At 36.5% G+C, this 21,097-nt stretch overlaps 1 protein-coding gene across 1 annotated transcript; it reads left to right on the forward strand.

Moving 5' to 3' along the window:
* The first annotated feature begins 1,000 nt into the window (after positions 1-1,000).
* On the forward strand, positions 1,001-21,049 carry sympk (symplekin). Its single transcript, XM_052591913.1, has 27 exons — positions 1,001-1,163; positions 6,587-6,687; positions 6,801-6,866; positions 6,961-7,014; positions 7,107-7,180; positions 8,382-8,508; positions 8,603-8,852; positions 10,023-10,193; positions 10,276-10,515; positions 10,603-10,754; positions 11,380-11,530; positions 11,619-11,844; positions 12,638-12,788; positions 12,915-13,150; positions 13,934-14,015; positions 14,149-14,262; positions 14,344-14,491; positions 14,586-14,746; positions 15,293-15,401; positions 15,495-15,595; positions 16,058-16,148; positions 16,317-16,418; positions 17,627-17,814; positions 17,928-18,104; positions 18,736-18,846; positions 20,365-20,559; positions 20,654-21,049. Exons 2-27 carry the CDS (start codon positions 6,598-6,600, stop codon positions 20,807-20,809), a joined length of 3,723 nt encoding a protein of 1,240 aa, XP_052447873.1. The 5' UTR covers positions 1,001-1,163; positions 6,587-6,597; the 3' UTR covers positions 20,810-21,049.
* Positions 21,050-21,097: the final 48 nt, after the last annotated feature.

Consider the following 21,097-nt stretch of genomic DNA (forward strand, 5'->3'; position numbering starts at 1 on the left):
AACATTATTGCTTGGAGCTGCTAATGAGTAATATAATGTAAAAGTAATGGACAAATAAAGAATCAGAAGAGAATGGAAATATCCTGTTATGAAGGTGGATGATAATGAAAGGCCCTCACTGACAATCATAGCTCAAATAATCTGAGGAGGAAAAAAGAGGAAGGGAAGGAACAAAATCAGTTTATTCTGGAAGGCTTGAGAGGCGGAAGGAAATTAACAATACAATGGGTGCTTCATTCACTATGGAAGAAATGAAGAGGCCAAGAGTAGGAATAACATCCCCTGGGTATAAGATGAAATCTGCTATAAATAAAACATCTGGGTGAGGCTTTTATAATGAAGTTTGGGGAAAAGGAAAGTTCCCAACCGGATGGAAAGTGTCAGTGTTTGTTCCTACTGTATTAGGAAAGCCAGGAAAGGACCCATCAAATCCAAAGAATTATCTTCCAATAGCATTGACATCACATATAGGAAAGATAATGGAAAGAATGATTACATAAAGAATAGCATTTTATTTGCAAAGTAAAGCAATTCTATCACCTCATCAGAGTGGTTTCAGGGAGAGGAACTATTATATGTTTTGGAAACCGGGTAAGAAAGCCCAGGTTAATAAGGATTCAGTGATGGCAGTGTTCTTTAATGTCGAAAAAAAAAAAGCATATGACATGGTTTGGAAAGAGGGAATAATGATCAAACTTGATAACTGAATAAATAAAATTTTATAATTTGGAAAGTCTTATCTGGAAGATATGCCCCCAGGGCAGCATCATAAGCCCAATACGCTTTTCAGTTATCGTAAATGATGTCTCAAGTTCAAAGAGACATTGGGAGATCATTGTTTGCTGATGATGAGGCATTGTGGAAACGGGGTAGGAATATAAATCATATTACAGCAAAGATACAAGAGACGTTTGAAGTAATAGTGAGATAGTGTGTAAACTGTGGTCCACACTCCAATACAGTAGGTGGCGATTATGCACCTTACCCGCCATAAAACCGAAGAAGGTTGACCCTCAACCCCGGAAGTAGATTCTTCTCCTCTTAGCATGGCGCAAATGAATACTTTGCGATAGTAATTGCTAGTATTGGCGAATTGTATCAAAGCGAATTATATGGATATGTAATTCCAACGTGAGAAGTTGTCACAAGAAAGATTGAGTGAGGTAAAATACGTTTTGTGCTTTCTAACTCTTTTCATGGCTTACCGATTGCCTTTTAACATCAGTGCTAACCGACAGGTTTTTATTAAGATTACATTTATTTCCCCATATTTAATAGAATTTAAAACAGTTTATTTTAAGTTAGTTAGGTGTTCTACTCATCATTTACTAAAGCTGCTATTCTAGGACAGCCAGAAAGCCCGTTTTACAAGATTAAGCAACCTAGCTACTATTAGCCCAATTATGTAAGAGCAATTAACAAACTACTATTTAAGTATGTAGTGCTAAAAATTAATTCAGCACTTGTATTTGCATCGTGGACAGTGTTTGTAGCTTTTGAAGTATTTTTTGGAGTAGGTTTTCAACAGTCCCACTTATAATACAGGTCATTCATTTTTTTAAAAACCTGATATTGTTTGCAATACAATTGATGCACTATGATATACTGTAATAATCCTAGTTGGCATGTATTTCTGCTATGTGAAAGTAGTGGGCATCTTGCAGAATTACTATTTTTGCCTAAATAACCTTATGGTTGAACTGACAGTTGACCTTTGTAGATTAGGATAAACTAATTGGCAATCTCTGCCATGACGATCTCTTCTCTTGTCTTGTATTTCTTACTTTACTTGCTGTATTAAGGCAAGACACCACTTGATAAGTTTGAACTAATATATGTCACTATATTTCCTGTTTATACATGTGCATTAGAACTGTAGTACATTTAAGACAATTGTTTTTTATTACAAGTTTTTTTTTATGTTTAAATATGCAAGTTATGCATTATTTAATTAAATGTACCCAGGTTTGAATTGGATAAAGCCAGGTTTCTGAAGTCGTTTTGTTCACATTTCAGAGTTAAAGGTTTTTAAAGAGGGGTTTTAGATATCTTATTTCATCACTTTGAGAATTCTGTAATAAAATGTTTTATGAATCAGGCAAATTTTACTGTATAAGTAAGTGCTACAAAAATGGAGATGCCATTTTGAGAAAACTGGCTTTAAAATTATTTAATGTAACTGAAATCTGCTGACACAAGTAGATAAGGTGTAATGAAATTAACACTTAAAATGTATTTTGGATGTTTTACTTCCACCAGTCTGAAATCTCAGAAATGCTCAGTGCTGGAAAAAATGGTTGCCTGTAATGTATTGCCTTAGGAAAGGTTAAATAAAAAGTAATGAAAATAGTGATAAGGTAAGTACATGAAAAGTGCATTGAATTGTCAGAAAATATTACTTTGAATGGCAGATATTTTTGACAGTGAATCCTGTAAGCTCATCATCATCATCATCATCTGTTTTTATTTGGGCATCAGAATTCCACAAAATCAACATAGTAACAACTAACAATCCTCAACACAGGCGAAACCAAAAAGGATACATGCGCAGATGATCAAGTACATTAAAACAAATAAATAAAACCGTGGATCTGATGCTCAAAAGGAGTAGGCAGAAGCTTAAGCTTATTGACGCCTACCCCCTTTTTTACATTTAAACCGTAGGTATCTACTATAATCGATAAGACAGTTGCCACATATTAGTGTTGTCCTATTCCAGTGACAGTACAATCAACAATATTAACTCACAATCATTCTGCTAATTCCAAAAAGAAGAATCTTCAATAAGTACAAAAAAAACACCTCATTGCCAGTAACAACTAGCTAGTCACCAATCTTTTAATTTGATCTTTTGTTCCTTACTTGTTATGAGTTCAATACATTTACTGGCCACAATTGTTTATAATTATAAATAGTTTAATTATATTATCTTGATTAACTTATATTATCTTTTTAGTTTGTCAGTCAAAAAAATACAACATAAATAGATTGCTCTGCAGCTAATTCCATTTCTACACCTAAGGACATTCTTCTGTCCTGTACTTAGACAGTATAACTTGTTTATACTTTGATTTAAATTGATAAATGAATGGATACTGCTTGAGTTGTGCTCTCAGGTTATTCCAGAGCCTGGCACCACACACAGACACACACATACTTTTCTTCGTCGTTCTGAAAGCCGGTACTTTAAAATGACCATAACCTCTCAAATTGTAACAGCTATCTCTTTTTATGAATAGTTTTTGAATTTTTGCTGGTAGTAGGATCCAATTTGCTTTATACATTAATTGTGCAGTATAAAAAACGACTAAGTCCATGAATTTAAGCATATTACTTTGTAAAAACAGTATATTTGTATGTTCTTGGTATCCTACCTTATGAATAACTCTGATTGCTCGTTTTTGGAGAGTTACAAGGGAATGCAGGGAACTCTTATAATTATTACCCCAGACCTCAATTCCATAAGTTAAGTATGACAAAATCAGACTGGAATACAATATATACAGCGCCTTGTAATTTAAAACATACTTAGCTTTGTTTATGATTGCAATATTTTTTTGATATCTTCCTTTGTATGTGTCCAATGTGTTATTTCCAGCTCAATTTGTTGTCTATCGTGATTCCCAAGAATTTAATTTCTGTTACTTTTTCTATTTCAATACCATTTATAAGTATCAGTAGTTCCGGAGTTTCCTTATAATTGCCAAAAATAATCATTTTTGTTTTACTTAGATTGAGTGACAATTTGTTTAAATCCAGCCATGTTTTAAATTAGGCTAATTCCTGATTAACATCCTTTATAAGTCTATTATAGTTATCGTTGGAATTAGGGATGTCAAATTTCGATTATTTCCATGATCGATCGTCGTTTAAATTAACGATCAATTAATCGATTAATCGTTAACCATAATACTGCAAAATGTGTCTATTGCAGGCACGCAGTCAGCGGTATGACAGGATGTGCAAAAGCCACACACAAAACGCTTTCTCGCTTGAATTAAAGAGGTTTTAGTCTGAATAAAATGCTAGTAGCAGGATTATAAAATGAATAGATGCGATTATGATCATTTGATAAAATGAAGAGATTGCGCCATACTTTTGAGGTCATTTTACTTTGTTGACAGTTTCCAATCCCGCACGGAGAACGCTGAACGCGCATCTTTAAATGGTTTTGTGGTGCTCGTTGTTGTATTTTAAAGCACAATTGCAATGTTTTCAACTGACATTATTGTATAAAATTATCCGAAATGTGGAGCGCGTGTGACTGCGCTGCACATTAAGTGAACTACATCGGCGCTGCTGCACCAAAACACAGTTGCTCACATTAATTTGATCCTGCTGGATTCTGTCCTAGAAAATGTCAGATTTTTAAAAATCCGGCATACAGCGCATTAGATCGTGACAGTGCATGCGTGCACACGAGGATGAGCGAGCGCGGCTTTGGCTAGATTTATTTGGAGGTTATTGCTCATGTCTCATTCGGCACAAATCGAAATGTTTCCATATTCGCAATGTATTTGAATGTTAAACTATTATTTATAATGTAAACTAGGCTTGTACTTAACACGCATTCGCATATAGACGGAAAAGATGATCCTCTTCATATGAGCAAAAACGCGCCCACACTTCTGTTTTAAATCCGTTAATCTTAATTAGCCTATTTAAGTCGGATATATTTCGCATAGCCGATTTAAAAAAAAAACAACAAAAAAAAAACATGAAAACAAATTGTTATTTTTATTTTGGGCCTATTACTTAGTAGGCTATACATTTTCCTTAAAGCATCCCATTTTGTCCCAGGGCTTAGAACCTGTGCCCTAGTCAGGTCCATGCAGAAACTTGTGAACGATGCTCGGCGTCACCGTTTAGTGACAGCAGTGAATGCTCCGGGAATGTGTCGGTCACAGCGCCTATTAATCGCTGTTTTGAATCCAGCAATTATTTATTTAGAAATGATAAGATCTGATTATGACAAGTGTGGTATAAAAGCTTTGTTTATTAGAGGAATAATAGGTTAACTGGACCCCATAGTCTTCATTTACGCGGCTTTGTTCTGGTTTGCCGGTTGGTCACGAATTTCCACAAATTCAGTATATTTAGGCATTGTTTCTTTTCCTAAATCTTCATAGTCTAACCCTCTAATTTCCCAGGTTTATTTTATTATCTTTCGCTTTTAATAACTGTTTTCGCATCTCTTACTGTGGTAAACATGGGAAGGGAAATTAAAGATTTCATGAATTAAGAATTCGTTCGATTTATTAATTTGTTTCCTTATTTCACTTAAATCATGGGTTATTTAGGGAACAAAATTAATGAAACATGGACAATTGCCACATTAATAATTCGTAGGAATGAATTAACAAGTTGTAGGAATGAATAGACTACCTGTCCTGTCACTGTGTCCCGCAGCCCTGCAAAGCGCACGATATAAAACAGTTATCTGATGAAATGATTAGTAACTACATTTCTATTGCATTTAATGTTGAAGAACTTTTATGTTGTTTCTATTTTAATGTACTTTAAAGTTTAAATCACATTAAAAGCTTAATTTGTACATTGTGAATGAATGATGATGCTTTTATATATCGTCACCGTCACTCACAGCCGCTCGCACGTGTTGAGTGCGCATGAGCCGCACGCAGCCCAACATTGAATCGGTTAACCGACTATCGATAGCCTTAATCGATTGCATCTCTTATCGACAATTAATCGATCATCGATTAATCGTTGACATCCCTAGTTGGAATAAAATAAGTTGGTATCATCAGCAAATAATACAATTTTTAATAAATCTGATACTTTAAATATATCATTAATATATAAGTTGAATAGCAAGGGAGCCAGTATAGACCCTTGAGGCAGCCCACAAACAATGCTCATACATTTTGATTCAGTGTCCCCCATTTTAACAAATTGTTGTCTCTCATCTAAATAGCTTTTAATCCAGTTCCCAGCTACTCCCCGAATACCGTATTTTTCTACTTTTTGTACAAGGATAGAATGATTGATGGTATCAAATGCTTTCCTTAGGTCTATAAAGATTCCAACAGCATGTTTTTTGCTGTCTACAGCACTGGTGATTTCTTCCACAGCATCAATAATAGCCATAGTGGTTGATCTTTTGGGTCTAAATCCATATTGCCCCTCGTTAATTAACTCATGCTTCGCAATAAATGTATCCAGTCTGCTATAGAACATTTTCTCCAATATTTTTGAGAACTGTGGCAGCAGAGAGACAGGCCTATAATTTGTAAATATATGTTTACTTCCATTTTTAAATAGTGGTAACACTTTTGCTATTTTCATTTTGTCTGGGAAAGTTCCAGTTTGGAATGAGGCATTATATATATGTGTTAAGGGTTTCACAATATTATCAATTATTCTTTTTATTAATCTCATATTTATATCCAAATAGTCCATAGAGGATTTATTATTACATTGATTATATTGAGCACATACCTTAATGTTGATTATGTAATATAGAAGAACCCGCATTAAACATGCTAATATGGAAATAGACTGATCTTAAAATTGTGCTCACCTTTTCTTTTTTCATCTTTGTGACCTGTGATTCTCTTTTCTTTAGATTTTTTCGCGATGGCATCAGGCGGAGAACAAGCACATGTGGCCTCACAGAACTACAGCAATGAGGAAGGAGCAGCCTTTGACATGACCACTAGCGAGAAGGTAACACTGGGCCATCATTACCAATAAGTAACTGCACTAGTTATTGCGGCTTCATTTTTTTGTGTGCAAATGTTACATTTGGCCATTTGGCATTGATTGCATTTCTCCATCAGGTGGTGGAACTGCTAAACCAGGCAGCCCTCATCTCTACAGAGGAAAAGCTTATTATTCTCAAACAGGTTTGGAAATTCTTATCACATTGATGTAAACATAAAAATCAGATGCTTAGAGTTCATGATTATGTAGTTCTGTTCTCTGTCTTTTTATTATTAGGTGCAGGAGTTGATTATCAACAAGGACCCTTCATTGCTTGACAATTTTCTGGATGTAAGTGCAGTCTGTACAGACTTGACCAGCTTGTGTAAGGAGGAAGATGAGCCGACACAGAAATTAAATTAAAATTCATCTATTCTCAACAGGAAATCATCGCATTTCAGACAGATAAATCAATTGAGGTGCGAAAGTTTGTCATCGGGTTCATTGAGGAGGCATGGTGAGTACTGGCTTACGTGATCTTAGATACGAATCATCGCACCTCAATAAATAGTAAAGTTAGTTGGAATCTCCAACTAACAAGAATGTTATCATAGTGGACTTATATCTGTGGAAATTTCAGCTTACTCCATCTGAGATGATCTGAAATTTAAAAAAGGCTTTCTTTCACAACAAAAAAAAGTTAAGTCTTAGTCTAGAAATGTTCTGCATGTGCACTCAAACTCTACCCATTATAAAAGTGGGATTATAAAAAGTTTGCTATAGGCCAAGACACACAGAATGCTGCTGTGTTAGAACCAAGTAGGGCTGCACGATTAATCGAATGCGGTTGTCATGCGCATTTTGATACTAAAGTCGGTTCTGTGATCAGCAGTAAATCATCGGCACATGCTTTCAGATGGAGCGGCATTTACTATACGTAGTTCACTGACAAGTTGCGCGAAAAATTGCTTGTTAGTGAAGTACGGCCCTATGTAGTAAATGCTGCTCCATCTGAAAGCATGTGACATAAATACCACATTTAATAACATATTTTTACTCCAAACACACTGCATAACATCAGTCAAGTGTTTGAAATAAATCCTTCTGTCAGATGATGTGGCTTCTTAGACAGAATAAGGCACGCAACTTATTTCGAATTATTCTAAGCAGTGACAAAGGCATTGCATTAAATAGATTTTAATTTGAATGAAAATTATAATAATAACAGCTCCGATAAACCATATAATGTCGTAGTCCTGTGTTTATTAGTCATGTTGAATCAATGAAAGTAGTTAATTCTTCTGTTTATTCAGCTGCACCAATAGGCATTTCCTGGGTTTATTCTTCAGAGCGTATTTAGATTTTCGACGTGAAAGCGCCCTCTGGCCTTTGGATGGAGATTTACTGCTGATCACAGAACCGTGCTTCTCTGAAAGATACGCATGACAATCACAGCTTCTGTCAAATCACAATCTCGATTCCATTTCCATTTATCTTGCAGCCCTAGAACCAAGTAAAATAATAAAGGTGGTTTTGCAATACAAAACACAGACAAATCACTCAAAACTAAACTAGGAAAATTAGAAATGGTCAGGTAATCTCCATCAAACCATCTGAGAGGGATTGACTCGTACTGCACAATAAAAAAAATCACTGAGTTCAATACTTCATACACCTATCATGACCAGTCCCTAAAGAGTTGCTTCTTGTTCATTCAGTAAAAGAGACAATGAGCTGCTTCTGAGGCTGATTGCCAACCTGAACATGCTGATGAGAGATGAGAGTGTGAATGTGGTGAAAAAGGCCATTCTGACGCTCACTCAGCTATACAAAGTGGCTTTACAGGTATCATTAGTTTTCCCTCACATACACAGTATTCAGTGTTTGCCTGGGCTGATAGTTTTAAGTGTCTGACGTGTCCTTTATTTGTTTCTGTTAGTGGCTGGTGCGCGTTAAGAGTGTCTCGGACATGGAGGAGGCATGCTGGGATATGATGACCCAGATAAAAGAGGATGTTCTGGCCTTGCTGGATTCTGATAACGATGGGGTTCGCACTCATGCCATCAAATTCACCGAGTCCCTCATCATCACTCTGTCACCACGGACACCTGACTCTGACACGCCCAAGAAACAGGAGGGAGACATCAGCCTGGACAAAATCCCCAAAGACCACACATATATCCGATATGGTAAGAGCAGAGTCACATTTTCAGACAACGTTTTGGCTTTCAGTATGGTTATCGTTTTTTTATTTTTATAAATGTATGTGCTGTATGTTTGAGTGAAGGGTGGCATGCATGCAGCTCATGAATTAGTGTGTTCAGTGTCTCTGATTTACACATGCTCATCTCTGCATTTGAGTTTGGGTCGCTTGTAACTTGCATTTGGGAACGCAACTTGCCAACCATCTTCACAAACTAGTGATGGGATGTGGTTTTAAACTGTCAGATGCTGATAAAGGTGAAGTTTTAAGGGCTTCCAGTGGTTTTAAAAGCTTGATTGTTTAAGGGTCACATCTCAGTGGAGTCAGCTTTCTTAATCTCGACTTGTGTATTGCAAACACATACAAGCTTCATCACTGTCTGTCATGCGAATCTGTTCCCTTTTCAGGCTTAACTGATGGTAAAACTAAGGACATTATTAACTGTCTTTACATTGATGTTAAAAGCTGAAGCTCGCGATTATGGAGAGGGGTGTTACATTTCAGAAACGTGCTTGTGGTGTTCAGCCAATCACAATGCAGTGTACACAATACACAAAATAACGATCATATGAATGCTAAAAATAGCATCATATGACGCCTTTAACATTTGAAAATGAAGAAATCAAGACAACCATTTTTATCAGAATAGTTTGTATGAATAATTATAATTAAATAATAATAGTAATAATAATAATTATAATAATAATTATTATAATTATTATTTAATTGTCACACTGATATAAAATCACACATTTGTCAATTTTGCAGCCTGGATGAAATTCATAAAGACCACATATAAATCTTAAAACCTGATTATTTTTTTTGATACTGAAATATTTAAATAAGATTTTTTAATAATTTAATATTTATATATTTAGTAGTAATAATAATAATAATAATTACTTCTATAATTTCTATTTATTATTCATATTGATTTATAATAATAATAATAATAATAATAATAATAAAATATATTGGGCAAATTGTGCAGCCAAGCACAGCAAACTTTGAACTTTTTCTTTTTCATCTGTGAAATCAAAATATACTGGCCTAATGTCAAAACTTGTTAAAGTTTCACAGAAACATTTTCATTCTTTATTTTTGCTTCCCTTTCTTCTCTCACTGTCTTCCTCACCTCCTCCTGTCCTGCTCTAAGACACCTTATGTGAGGAGGGCAAGTCTGCTCTGGAGCAGTTGTTGAAGTTTATGGTGCACCCTGCCATCTCCAGCATTAATCTCACCACTGCACTGGGATCACTGGCCACGCTGGCCAGACAGCGGCCCATGTTCATGTCCGAGGTGGTGCAGGCCTATGAGACGCTACATGGTGAGTTCCGTCCACTGACATTATTCAGAATACAAATCTACTAATTTATTTTGTTCTTAATCTGTTTTGTTGTGCTCCCCAGCTAACCTGCCGCCAACTCTGGCTAAGTCTCAGGTAAGCAGCGTGCGCAAGAACCTGAAGCTGCACTTGGTCTCGGTGCTGAAGCACCCCAGCAGCGTGGACTTCCAGGGCCAGATTTCCACTCTGCTGCTGGACCTCGGCATGTCTCAGAGTGAGATCACCCGCTGCACGCCAGCCACCGTACAGCCCCGTAAGAGACTCCACCATGAGCCCTACGTTGAGGGCAAGAGGATCAAGATGGGTGAGTTGCTGTTACTTGGACATCGATCAATTTGTTGGCATGGATCAATTGAAAAGGAGAGAAGTAATGCCTCGTTTGTGCTTGCAGATGCCCCTCTAGCGGAGGATGATGAGGATAAAGAAGAACCAGCTCCAGTCGTCACCCCAAAACCATCCTCCTCTGTTGGCACCCAATCAGCCATCGATCTCACTGCTGAGTTCCTGTTGCCTTTACTGACCCCAGACAACGTGGCCAACCTGGTGGGTTTAACTTTGTGTGTTTCTTTAAATGTTGTAGTAATAATGATAAAAATAATAATCACATCATTTTAAAACATAATAAATTGTTTTTTTTTAATGATAGTAAAAACATTTTAATAATTTAAAAAATATGAAGACAAAAATATGAATGCAGATTAAAAGTACTTAATGAATATTTAATAATTATGGTGTTGTATTTTACACTACAACTTACAGTGATAATGTTCTCAAATTCTTCACTTATAGTCATTTAAAAGCTTCAAACTTTATTTTGGTGGAAAACTGCAGGGAGATCTTTAAGTCTGTTTATTTGATCTTTCTTGCTATAAATATTGTAAAATCCTGAAAACTTCTGCACAAAAATGCTGGAAATTAGACAAAAGTGAAAATGCAGTGATTCTGGTGCATGTTTCTAAATGCACATAATAAGTAACACGCAGAGATGTTGTTTGTGTGAAGCAGTATTTTCTGCAACATAGGAAGAGTGTAAATGAACAGAGTGCTGTGCTATAATCTCAAACACGCTGCATAAAAGACAAAATCAGTGTTTTTTTTTTTTTTATAACTGCAACTGCGCTACTTAAATGTGCTAACTTGCACTTTTTAATGATTTGTGTCAATGCAGGTGCTCATCAGTATGGTTTACCTGCCTGAAGTCATGCCGGCCTCCTTCCAAGCCACCTACACACCTGTAGAATCAGCCGGCACTGATGCCCAGATCAAACATTTGGCCAGGCTGATGGCCACACAGATGACTGGGGCTGGCCTGGGACCAGGTGAAATGATAGTTATTTAAAGGCAAGGAGAGATAAACTCCTTTAGTTTGTGTGTTGGACATCATCTCCTCTCTCTCCTGGTGCACAGGTCTGGAGCTGTGTAAGGCTCGAGATGAAGAGGTGAAGGGGGAAGATGGTGGAGCGGCTGAGTCCAGCTCCAAAGACCCTCTGATCATCCGTAAGCTGTCTGCTGTGTCCCTGGGTCAAGCCATCTCAGTGTTGGGGGCGCAAGCGGCCTACAAGAGCCCTATCACTGAAGAGGCACCTCAGATCAAGAAGCTTCCAGAGCCCATTCTGCCCAGCACACAGCCCAAGTAAGAGTGTCCCTATAGCACATCAGTGATGAGCTGCCCTCTGAGGCGGCATCCTAACTAATACACCGTCTCATAAGAAACTGATTTGGAGCAGAAACTAAATAGTGCTAGTCAAGTGAAGTGTGCCAAAGATTTGTGTTTGCTGTTGGATATTGCATGGCACTACGCTAATAATGTGATATTTTAACAAACAAATCTTAGCACAGCCACATATTAGGTAAAACATTTTGTTTTTAAATAGTGACTTAAGATTTTCCACTCAACTGAGTTTTCTTAGTTCACTTTGCCACTGTTTTTGATAATTTCTGCATGACTATTAAATAATAATGATTTTTAATCATGAGTATTATTATTAAACAAAGAAATTAAACAAAATAAGAACTATATTGTAATAATTGCACTGTTAAAAAAAAAAAATATATATATATATATATATAATTTTTTTTTTCACTTACATTACAATAATAAATTTAAATCACAATACAAATTTTTACAGCATAACACATACATGCAGCTCCTGATACTGTGTTTCTCAGCATTTCATAGCAGCCTAATTCAGTAAATGAACCAAGCTGCTCTGAAACGCTGACAAATATATGATATGACTGATATGACTATCACACTAAGTGATATTGCTATATCAGTTTTATTTGTGATTGTTGTTTTTTTAAATGACAAATCCAGTGTGTGGAAAATTATGCTGTGGTGACCTCTAGTGGGTTGTCTCTAGTGTTAATTATCTGTTTTGATTGGTTGTTTCTTTTTGTTTTCCTCCCCATCAACCCTCATTCAGAGCTCCTGGGGCCAGTGGCAGAAAAAAAGTGTTTAAATTGGCTGACGTGGTGCAGCCATTTTCAGAGGCTCAGATTGAGAAACTCAGCAATATGGCCATCAAGCGCATCCTCCAATCCGAAAAGGTCATTGCACAGAGTGGGATGTCCCATGTGAGTTTGCTTTTTGGGGTTTTTCTGTACACACCTCCTCAGCCTCTATATCCATTTCCTTTCACTTTCACTTTTTTTTTCACTTTCATTCTACTAAGTCCACATTCCTGTTTTATCTTCTCCCAGGTCCGTGTGAAGCTGCTTGCACGGTTGGTGACCCAGTTTGAGGGTGGGAAGAAAAATGACTTGTTGCAGTTTATCTTGGAGGATATGCGGGGCAGGAGTGAGCTGGCCTTTTCTCTGCTGTACCACGAGTACAATGAATACCTGAGTCAGCAGCCCTCTGCCTCCCTGGACAGCTATGAGCACTGTCTGTACACACTGCTGTCCGGCCTGCAGGAGAAACCTGAGCAGAGGGATGGGTGAGAAACACCTCATAACATCACAAATTATTCAACAACATGATACAATCATCAGTGAATTAAAACAATTCATCAGAAAGTTAAAGGTGCAATTTTTGCTTGCCGATATGACAGTGTTTTTATATATTAGAGATTCTCAGTCTAAATCTCTTTGACCGCAGATATTTCCTTGAAGTCCCCCTCAGATTTTAAGTTAATATTTTGATAATTGAACACATTTGCATGTTCATGGTTCTCTGATGTTGGTTAATGGTCACATGAAATGCAAGCAAACGTAAAATATTTTGTCTAGTTTGCATTTTGATTTTGTAATTATTTTAATTTTACATTTATTTATTTAATAAACTCCAGTTGCAAACCCTATCATGAATTATTCTGCAATCATCTTAAAATGGGTAAAATTTGATGCATAATGTGTAATTATTTGTTTAAATCTTTGGTTAAATTTATAGTAATCTATTAAGTCCATAATTGATTTATTTAAACTTTTTCACGATTTTAAAAAGCCTTTATTAGTTTATTTTAATTGTCCTACAGTGAGACAAAATAATATTTAAAAGTAAAAATATTCCAGAGGTAGTTTTTCAATTAATGAGATTGTAAAATCTGCATCCATAAGAATTAACTTCCCGAATGGTTTTAGATATTTAGGATATTTGAATTTCTCGAACACATTTCATATGAATTTGTCAGCAACACAAATTCAGTGTTTGTTTTATATGAATTAATATAACAGTTTATATGATATATTTTTTAACTATTCCTGAATTTCATTTATGACAGGCTTTTCACCAAGCTTGTGTTGGAGGCTCCAGTCATCACAGACTCCGCACTGGAGGTGATTCAACGCTACTGTGAAGACGAGGTCAGCCACACTACTACACTTCACCCCCATTAAAAGTGTCTGATGCCATCACTCATACAGTCATTATCTGCATATACATGTACATGTTAAATCTTCATAAAAGAAGCTCTAATGTTCCTTATCTGTCTTTCAGTCCCGTGTTTACTTAGGCATGTCCACTTTAAAGGAGCTCATCCTCAAACGCCCATCCAGACAGTACCAGTACCTCAATGTCCTTCTGAACCTCAGCTCTCACGAAAAAGAAAAGGTTAACCTCTAATCAGCCGTCAGTCATTGTTTCATGGAATAATTACTTAATAGTCTAATAACAGTCTCCACTGATGTTCAGGTGCGCTCCACTGCTCTCAGCTTCATCAAGCGCATGTATGAGAAGGAACATCTGAAGGACTGTATTGAGAAGTTCGCTCTCACCTACATGCAGTTTCTGGTCCACCCAAACCCACCTTCTCTTCTGTTTGGAGCAGGAGAGGATACAGGTTCAGAGACTTTTCCTATAGAAAGAAAATGAATTGCTACTATGATAAAGTAGTGTAACATGAACTCACTTGTTCAATCCCGCTGTTTTCTCAGAGGTGGCAGCTCCCTGGACAGAGGAAACGGTGCGGCAGTGCCTTTACCTCTATCTCTCCCTCCTTCCCCTCAACCATCGTCTGGTGCATGAGCTGGCTGCTGTCTACACCGAGGCCATCGCCGACATCAAACGCAGTGTGCTCAGGGTCATCGAGCAGCCTGTAAGACCCTCATTCAAAACTGGATTCCTCAAATGTTTATTCACTCTTCATGTCTTTGGCGTTCAATCTCAATATCCTGCTCCGTTAGGGTTTGTCTGTTTTGTTTGTTCAAGGACACTTCCTGTGTGCTAAAATAGTGGGGAACTAAACTACAGATTAGTTCAAATTCAATTAAAAGGGGACTTTCTTATTCTTGAGAGGATTTTTTTAGCTAAAAAATTCTTCATATTTTTATTTTCAATGCGTATATGTTAAAAGTTTATTTTGTCAACATTAACAGTGTAACTTTAGAAATATTTATATACTATTGTAATTATTGGTTTGCTTTTTTATATTAAAAGCTCATATATTAAAAGTTCATTATGCTTTTCTTTTTTAATATTTCTTTTTGATTTTCCTTTATTTCAGGTTTAGTTTGACTTATTTCAGTTCGTTTTGACCTATTCCTCACAGCTAACAGAGATGGACCAAAAGAAAAAATAATTTTTATTTGCATGGTTGAACCTTTATGATAACTATAATAGTTTCATCAATGTTTTTTCACAGATAAGAGGAATGGGAATGAGCTCTCCTGACCTGCTGCTCCTGGTGGAGAACTGTCCTAAAGGAGCAGAGACGCTTGTCACTCGCTGTCTGCATATACTCACTGATAAAGGTGTGTGTGTGTGTGTGTGAAAGAGAACAAGAGTGATGGTGTCTGTATATGCATCTAAAAGTTGAGCTCGCATGGCTTGTTTCATGTTCACAGTGCCGCCATCTCCTGAGCTGGTGGAGAGGGTGAGGGATCTTTATCATAAGCGAGTGCCAGATGTACGCTTCCTCATTCCAGTCATCAATGGCTTGGAGAAGGTTTGTTTCGTCTTGTGTGTCCTCCTTAGATGTCTTGTATTGTTTCATCCACATCAGAGCTAATCACAAAGGCACAGCAGTGGTGAAATAAGTCAATAAAATCTGTTTTATGTAGGGCAATTAATTAATCGCTCCTAACATTAAAATATATTTTCATAGTTTCAAATTAATGTGCAGACAGTATTTTAATGAATACATAAGTTGTTTAATGCTAGCTTTTACTAAAAAGTACAAATATTGGTACATTTGTTTCATGGTATCTCAATGCAATGCATTTACACCTGTGTTCCTCAATCACTGAGACGAGTGGGTTTCTGACGGATCAAAACCAAAGAAGCCAAACGCAGCTTGCAATGTGCAAGCATCCTGCCTTTGGGGAAAAGATATTAGCGTAGCATTAATTGATAATTACTTTAATAAATTAAACTGCATTCATAATGATTCCTTGATTGTGTTGAACAGAACGAGGTGATCCAGGCTCTACCCAAACTCATCAAACTCAATCCTATTGTGGTGAAGGAGGTGTTCAACAGACTGCTGGGCACTCAACATAGTAATTAATATCTGCTTATTTTCTTGTGCATGTAATAATGTTGACAAAAATGAGGCTGCTTTCATTTTATATTATTGGTTTGTTTGAAGTTGTGTTGTAATTTCAGTCTCATGTTTTGCTCTGGATCAGTAGAATTCTAGTGAACTTGAGGGTTTGTCTGTTCTGTAGGTGAGGGCAGCTCCTCCATGTCTCCGCTCACTCCTGGAGAGCTCCTCATCGCCTTACACAACATCGACTCTTCCAAGTGTGACATGAAGTCAATCATCAAAGGTATCATGCACACAAATCCCATCTGTTTGTTTCAGGAAATTTAGTTAAATGCTTCTGTTTTTCCCCATTCTCACTGATGCAAATTCAGCTTTTGAATGCCATACATTTTTAATATTCAGTCATTGTTGATAAATTATAAAAATGAAATGGAAATAAAAAAAAAAAAAAATATATATATATATATATATATATATATATATATAATGTTAGGATCTGACAATATTTGGCCGAGATGAAACTATTTGAAAATCTGTCATATGAGGGAGCAAGAAAATCTAAATATCTAAGGAAATATTTAAGGAAAATCACCTCAAAAAGTTGTCCAAATGAATTCTTAGCAATACATATTAATAATCAAAAATTAAGTTTTGATTTATTTACTTTAGAAAATTTACTAAAGATCTTCATGGAACATAATCTTTACTTAATATTCTAATGGTATTTGGCATTAAGAGGAAAATCAATAATTTTGACCCATACAATGCATTTTTTAACTATTGCTACAAATGTACCCCAGCGACTTTTGACGCTCTAGCGGTTAATAAACAGAACTGCTTGCGTCTTGCGGAAGAACATCGTAGCCGGAACTACTTCTCTCTGTTTATGTCTATGAAGAATCACAAAGGTACTGGGTTACTCCGCCGTGGTATCCCCGAAGCAATCTAAAATAGTCTGAATATAAACACTTATTATAGGTGCACCCTAGTGATTCAGGACAAGCCAAAAACACGGTTTGGAAAATGGATTCATGGTGTACTCGCTTATTATATACATTTTTCTACATTTTGAACACAAACAAAGTTACGGACCGCAGCTCTGATTGGTTGTTTTTTACCGGGAGCGATGGAGTTTCTGCAAATGGCAATAGGATCACTGGGAGGAGCCAGAGGAGCTTGATTTTTTTCACAGATTATCTGTCTCATATTCTACTGTCATGACATAATGACAGGTTTAATAAATATGTAAAATATTTTTTTACAAAAGTTCCCTACAGCACCTTTAAGACCAGTCCAGATTCCAGGGTCACATATGTGAGTTGAATTTAGTGTAATTTATGTGTAATTGAATATATTAATAATCAACATTGAAAAAGATGATGCCCCCAACGTAGTGAGAATTCTTTCATTCACCCTTTTGCTGTGTTTTTTTTTTTCACTCTTTAATGTTTTTTTCTCTCACTTTCCACTATGTTCATTTTCCCTCTGTAGCCACTAACCTGTGTTTTGGGGAGAAGAATGTGTACACGTCCGAGGTGCTGGCCGTGGTGATGCAGCAGTTGATGGAGCAGACCCCTCTCCCCATACTGCTGATGCGTACGGTCATCCAGTCCCTCACGATGTACCCACGCCTGGCTGGTTTCGTCATGAACATCCTAGCCCGACTCATCCTCAAACAGGTCAATGGACTGAACCCTTTATGCTCATTACCAGGACAGTTCTCATAAATAATCGCATCATACTCCTCTCTCATGATGATCTTTTGCTGATTGACTGTTGATCGATCCTGCAGGTGTGGAAATATCCTAAAGTGTGGGAGGGCTTTGTAAAGTGCTGCCAGCGCACCAAACCCCAGTCCTACAACGTTCTCCTCCAGCTGCCTCCAGCACAACTGGCTAGTGTGTTTGAGCGCTGCCCGGAGATGAGGGAGCCCCTCCTACAGCACGTTCACTCCTTCACCCCTCACCAAGTGCGTATCTCAAAGCTTGCAGGTTTTATCCTGAATCGGTGTTAACTGGGAAATGCACGAGAACTGTCATCTGTATATACTGTGTGCACCAGTGTTATCGTTAAACATAAAACATTGTTTAAATTCAATCAAATTAAGCTGAAATAAAATCTAAATATTCAAGGACATGAGATATGTTAATAAAAAAAGATTGAAATATTAAAATAAACAGTTTAGTCAAATAGAAATATATATATATATATATAAAGAGCAAAACATTTTTATAGCACATATAATGACTAAAGCTTAAAAAAGTTAAAATAGTATGTATTAAAATTATAGTATATTACAATATTTATTTATAAATGTTAGTAAACAAAAACAACTAAATTTAAAAGCGAAACACTAACATTTGAAACAAAAAAGTTGCCAAATGTATGATTTATTTATATAATATTTCTAAATGTTATGTATCAATATTTATGTATATTAATATTTTTATTTTAGATACATGAAACACATGCACACAAAAAATATATTGTACCATAATTCTATTCCAAAACATGGATATGAATAGTAGGAAGTGACAATAGTTTCAATTTTCACTTCTAAATAATTTTGATTTAATCATGTTTTTTCATTGTTTCTGTAGCAAGCCCACATTCCAGCATCTATAATGACCGTTCTGGAGGCCAACAGCAGGAAGCCAGAACCAGAACCACAACCTGAACTTCATCGCCCAGAAATAATAGAAGAGAGAGAGGTATGTTGCAATGAAATGGTAGCAGTGACAGGTATTTTCTTCTGTTTTATGATGTATATCCGAGTGTAACAGATTATCAAGACGACAAAATGTTCGTTGGTCTTATGATTCCACTCACGAGTTGTTGATTTGCACTTTGAGATAGGGATGCACCGAAATTTCAGCCACCGAATAGACTTTTATCACCGAAACAACACGGCCGAAATGTTGTGATGACGCAAACAGAAACCGCGACCTGCGCGTGCACCACGAGCTCCACGCGATATTCACTTAACACCAGTGAGAACATTCTCTCTCTTCGTATTCCTTTATTCGCAGCACTAAAGCGTCTCCTAACAAAGAGATTACGGACCACGAAGTAAAAACAAAGAAAAGTACAGTATATATATATATATATATATATATATATATATATATATATATATATATATATATATATATATATATATATATATATATATATACATACACACACACACACACACACACACACAAACATACATACATAATATCAGATTGTAGCCATATTTCTGCTAGATTTTCTGCTAGATTTCTGCTTTAATTTGATAAAAATGTTAATTTATGCCCTGGCCCTATTTAAATACACTCTCTCAAATATTTCTCAAATGTCAGGCAGATGACAAGCTCAACTGCTCAACAGCTAGATGGTTATCTGTCTGAAGTCCTCATCCCCAGAAGTGATAACAGTCTTGCCAACTGGAGAAGTAATGCACTTTCTAGTCCTACATAGAAAAGTTTCAAATGCACTTCACCTAAATGCACTTTGTTTTTATGAGAGAACTGTTCATTTTAAAACCTTTCTGCAGGCCAGTAGGCCTGTACATTATTATTAAATAATCACATGAGTGGGATACATTTTTAGTTTGAATTTTATTTTCTACTGTGCATTGTTGCAATGTGCTTAACAAATATTTGCATCATTTGTAATTATGTATTTTTATGTTTTTTAAATAAGTTATGTAATTGTAATTATCTTTGAAACTTTAATATTAATTTATGCAATTGCAATGTCTTAATTTTAGTAAAGTTAGTACACAGTCATAGCAATAAATGCAATGGTTCTAATAATTGGCATATTTTCTTTCGGTGTTTCGGTTTCGGTTTTCGGCCTTGGTTTTCTCTTTTTCGGTTTTCGGTTTCGGCCAAGAATTTTCATTTCGGTGCATCCCTACTTTGAGATGTGCATGGAGACGTTGCACTCACTCAAAAGTTGAATGCAAGCTTGCCGTCGATTGTGAATCGGTAGGTTTAGGCAGACAAAATGATGGAGAAGTCTAGCATATGTCACCAGAGAGAAGACTTTCATTTATACTGAAGTTATCACATTCTAACTAAATATCAGTTTTCAAAAGTATTAGTTATCAGCCACATAAACCGATTATTACATTGGTCGATCTCTACAAAATACCATGAACATTACAGAAATGAGTTTAATGTTCATGACTTTGGATAATCCACCAGTAAAATAGTCTGTCTTGTCCACTTTTGTTCATTAAGGTGCCAGTACCAAAGCATATATCAATGCCTGCACCAGTATTACAAGCAGAGCCTCCAGCCCCGACACCGGTCGAGTTTACTGAACCACCACTACCACAAAAACAGACCCCCAGGAGCGAGGAAGTAGAAGAGCCCATGGAGCAGGAGGAGACCGACCATGCTGCACTGGAGGTCACGTCTGAAGCCGTATCACAGGTAAAACATTTGAATCATCAACATCATTCATGGCACCCATGCAGACCAGTGCAAGAGCAAATAGCACTGGCTGACCGATGACTTTTACCTTCAGCAGGTGGAGGTGTCTGAGGAGGCATCACAGTCCAACTCCATTTCAGAGAAGACCGATGAACCCATGGAGGAGTCGACTGCGATGGATGTGGCTGAGCAACCCAAAGAGGAATCTGAGGATGTCGCTCCAGAAGCAGGAGAAAGCAGCGTGGATTGATGCCGCTTGAAATCCGACTGAACAGAAGCACTCACATTGAAAAGACGTCTCTTTCTATACTGCTCTGTTCAGTGTACTATGTATCTGTTAGTTTAAAGTAAAATGGAATATTTTGGTTAATTTCTTTAGCAGTTACGAATTGTTCAAATTAGTTTAAAAACAAATAGATTTTGGATGTGCCACAATGTTTTCATTTCTGGAATAAAATGCCATCTCCAACCAGTAAATAATGGAAACAAATCACTGGTCTCTGTACTTCAGTCTATTATGAATATGTTAATTCTGACA

Source organism: Carassius gibelio, chromosome A5 (genome assembly GCF_023724105.1).
Source record: "Carassius gibelio isolate Cgi1373 ecotype wild population from Czech Republic chromosome A5, carGib1.2-hapl.c, whole genome shotgun sequence".
Taxonomy (NCBI): Eukaryota; Metazoa; Chordata; class Actinopteri; order Cypriniformes; family Cyprinidae; genus Carassius; species Carassius gibelio.

Bases quoted from the DNA above. Each gene is read 5' to 3' on its own strand.
- sympk (XM_052591913.1), top strand. From the start codon at position 6,598: ATGGCATCAGGCGGAGAACAAGCACATGTGGCCTCACAGAACTACAGC. The intron at 11,845-12,637 runs GTAAGAGTGTCC...ACCCTCATTCAG, and splicing joins CTGCCCAGCACACAGCCCAA to AGCTCCTGGGGCCAGTGGCA. The intron at 15,596-16,057 runs GTTTGTTTCGTC...TGTGTTGAACAG, and splicing joins TCATCAATGGCTTGGAGAAG to AACGAGGTGATCCAGGCTCT.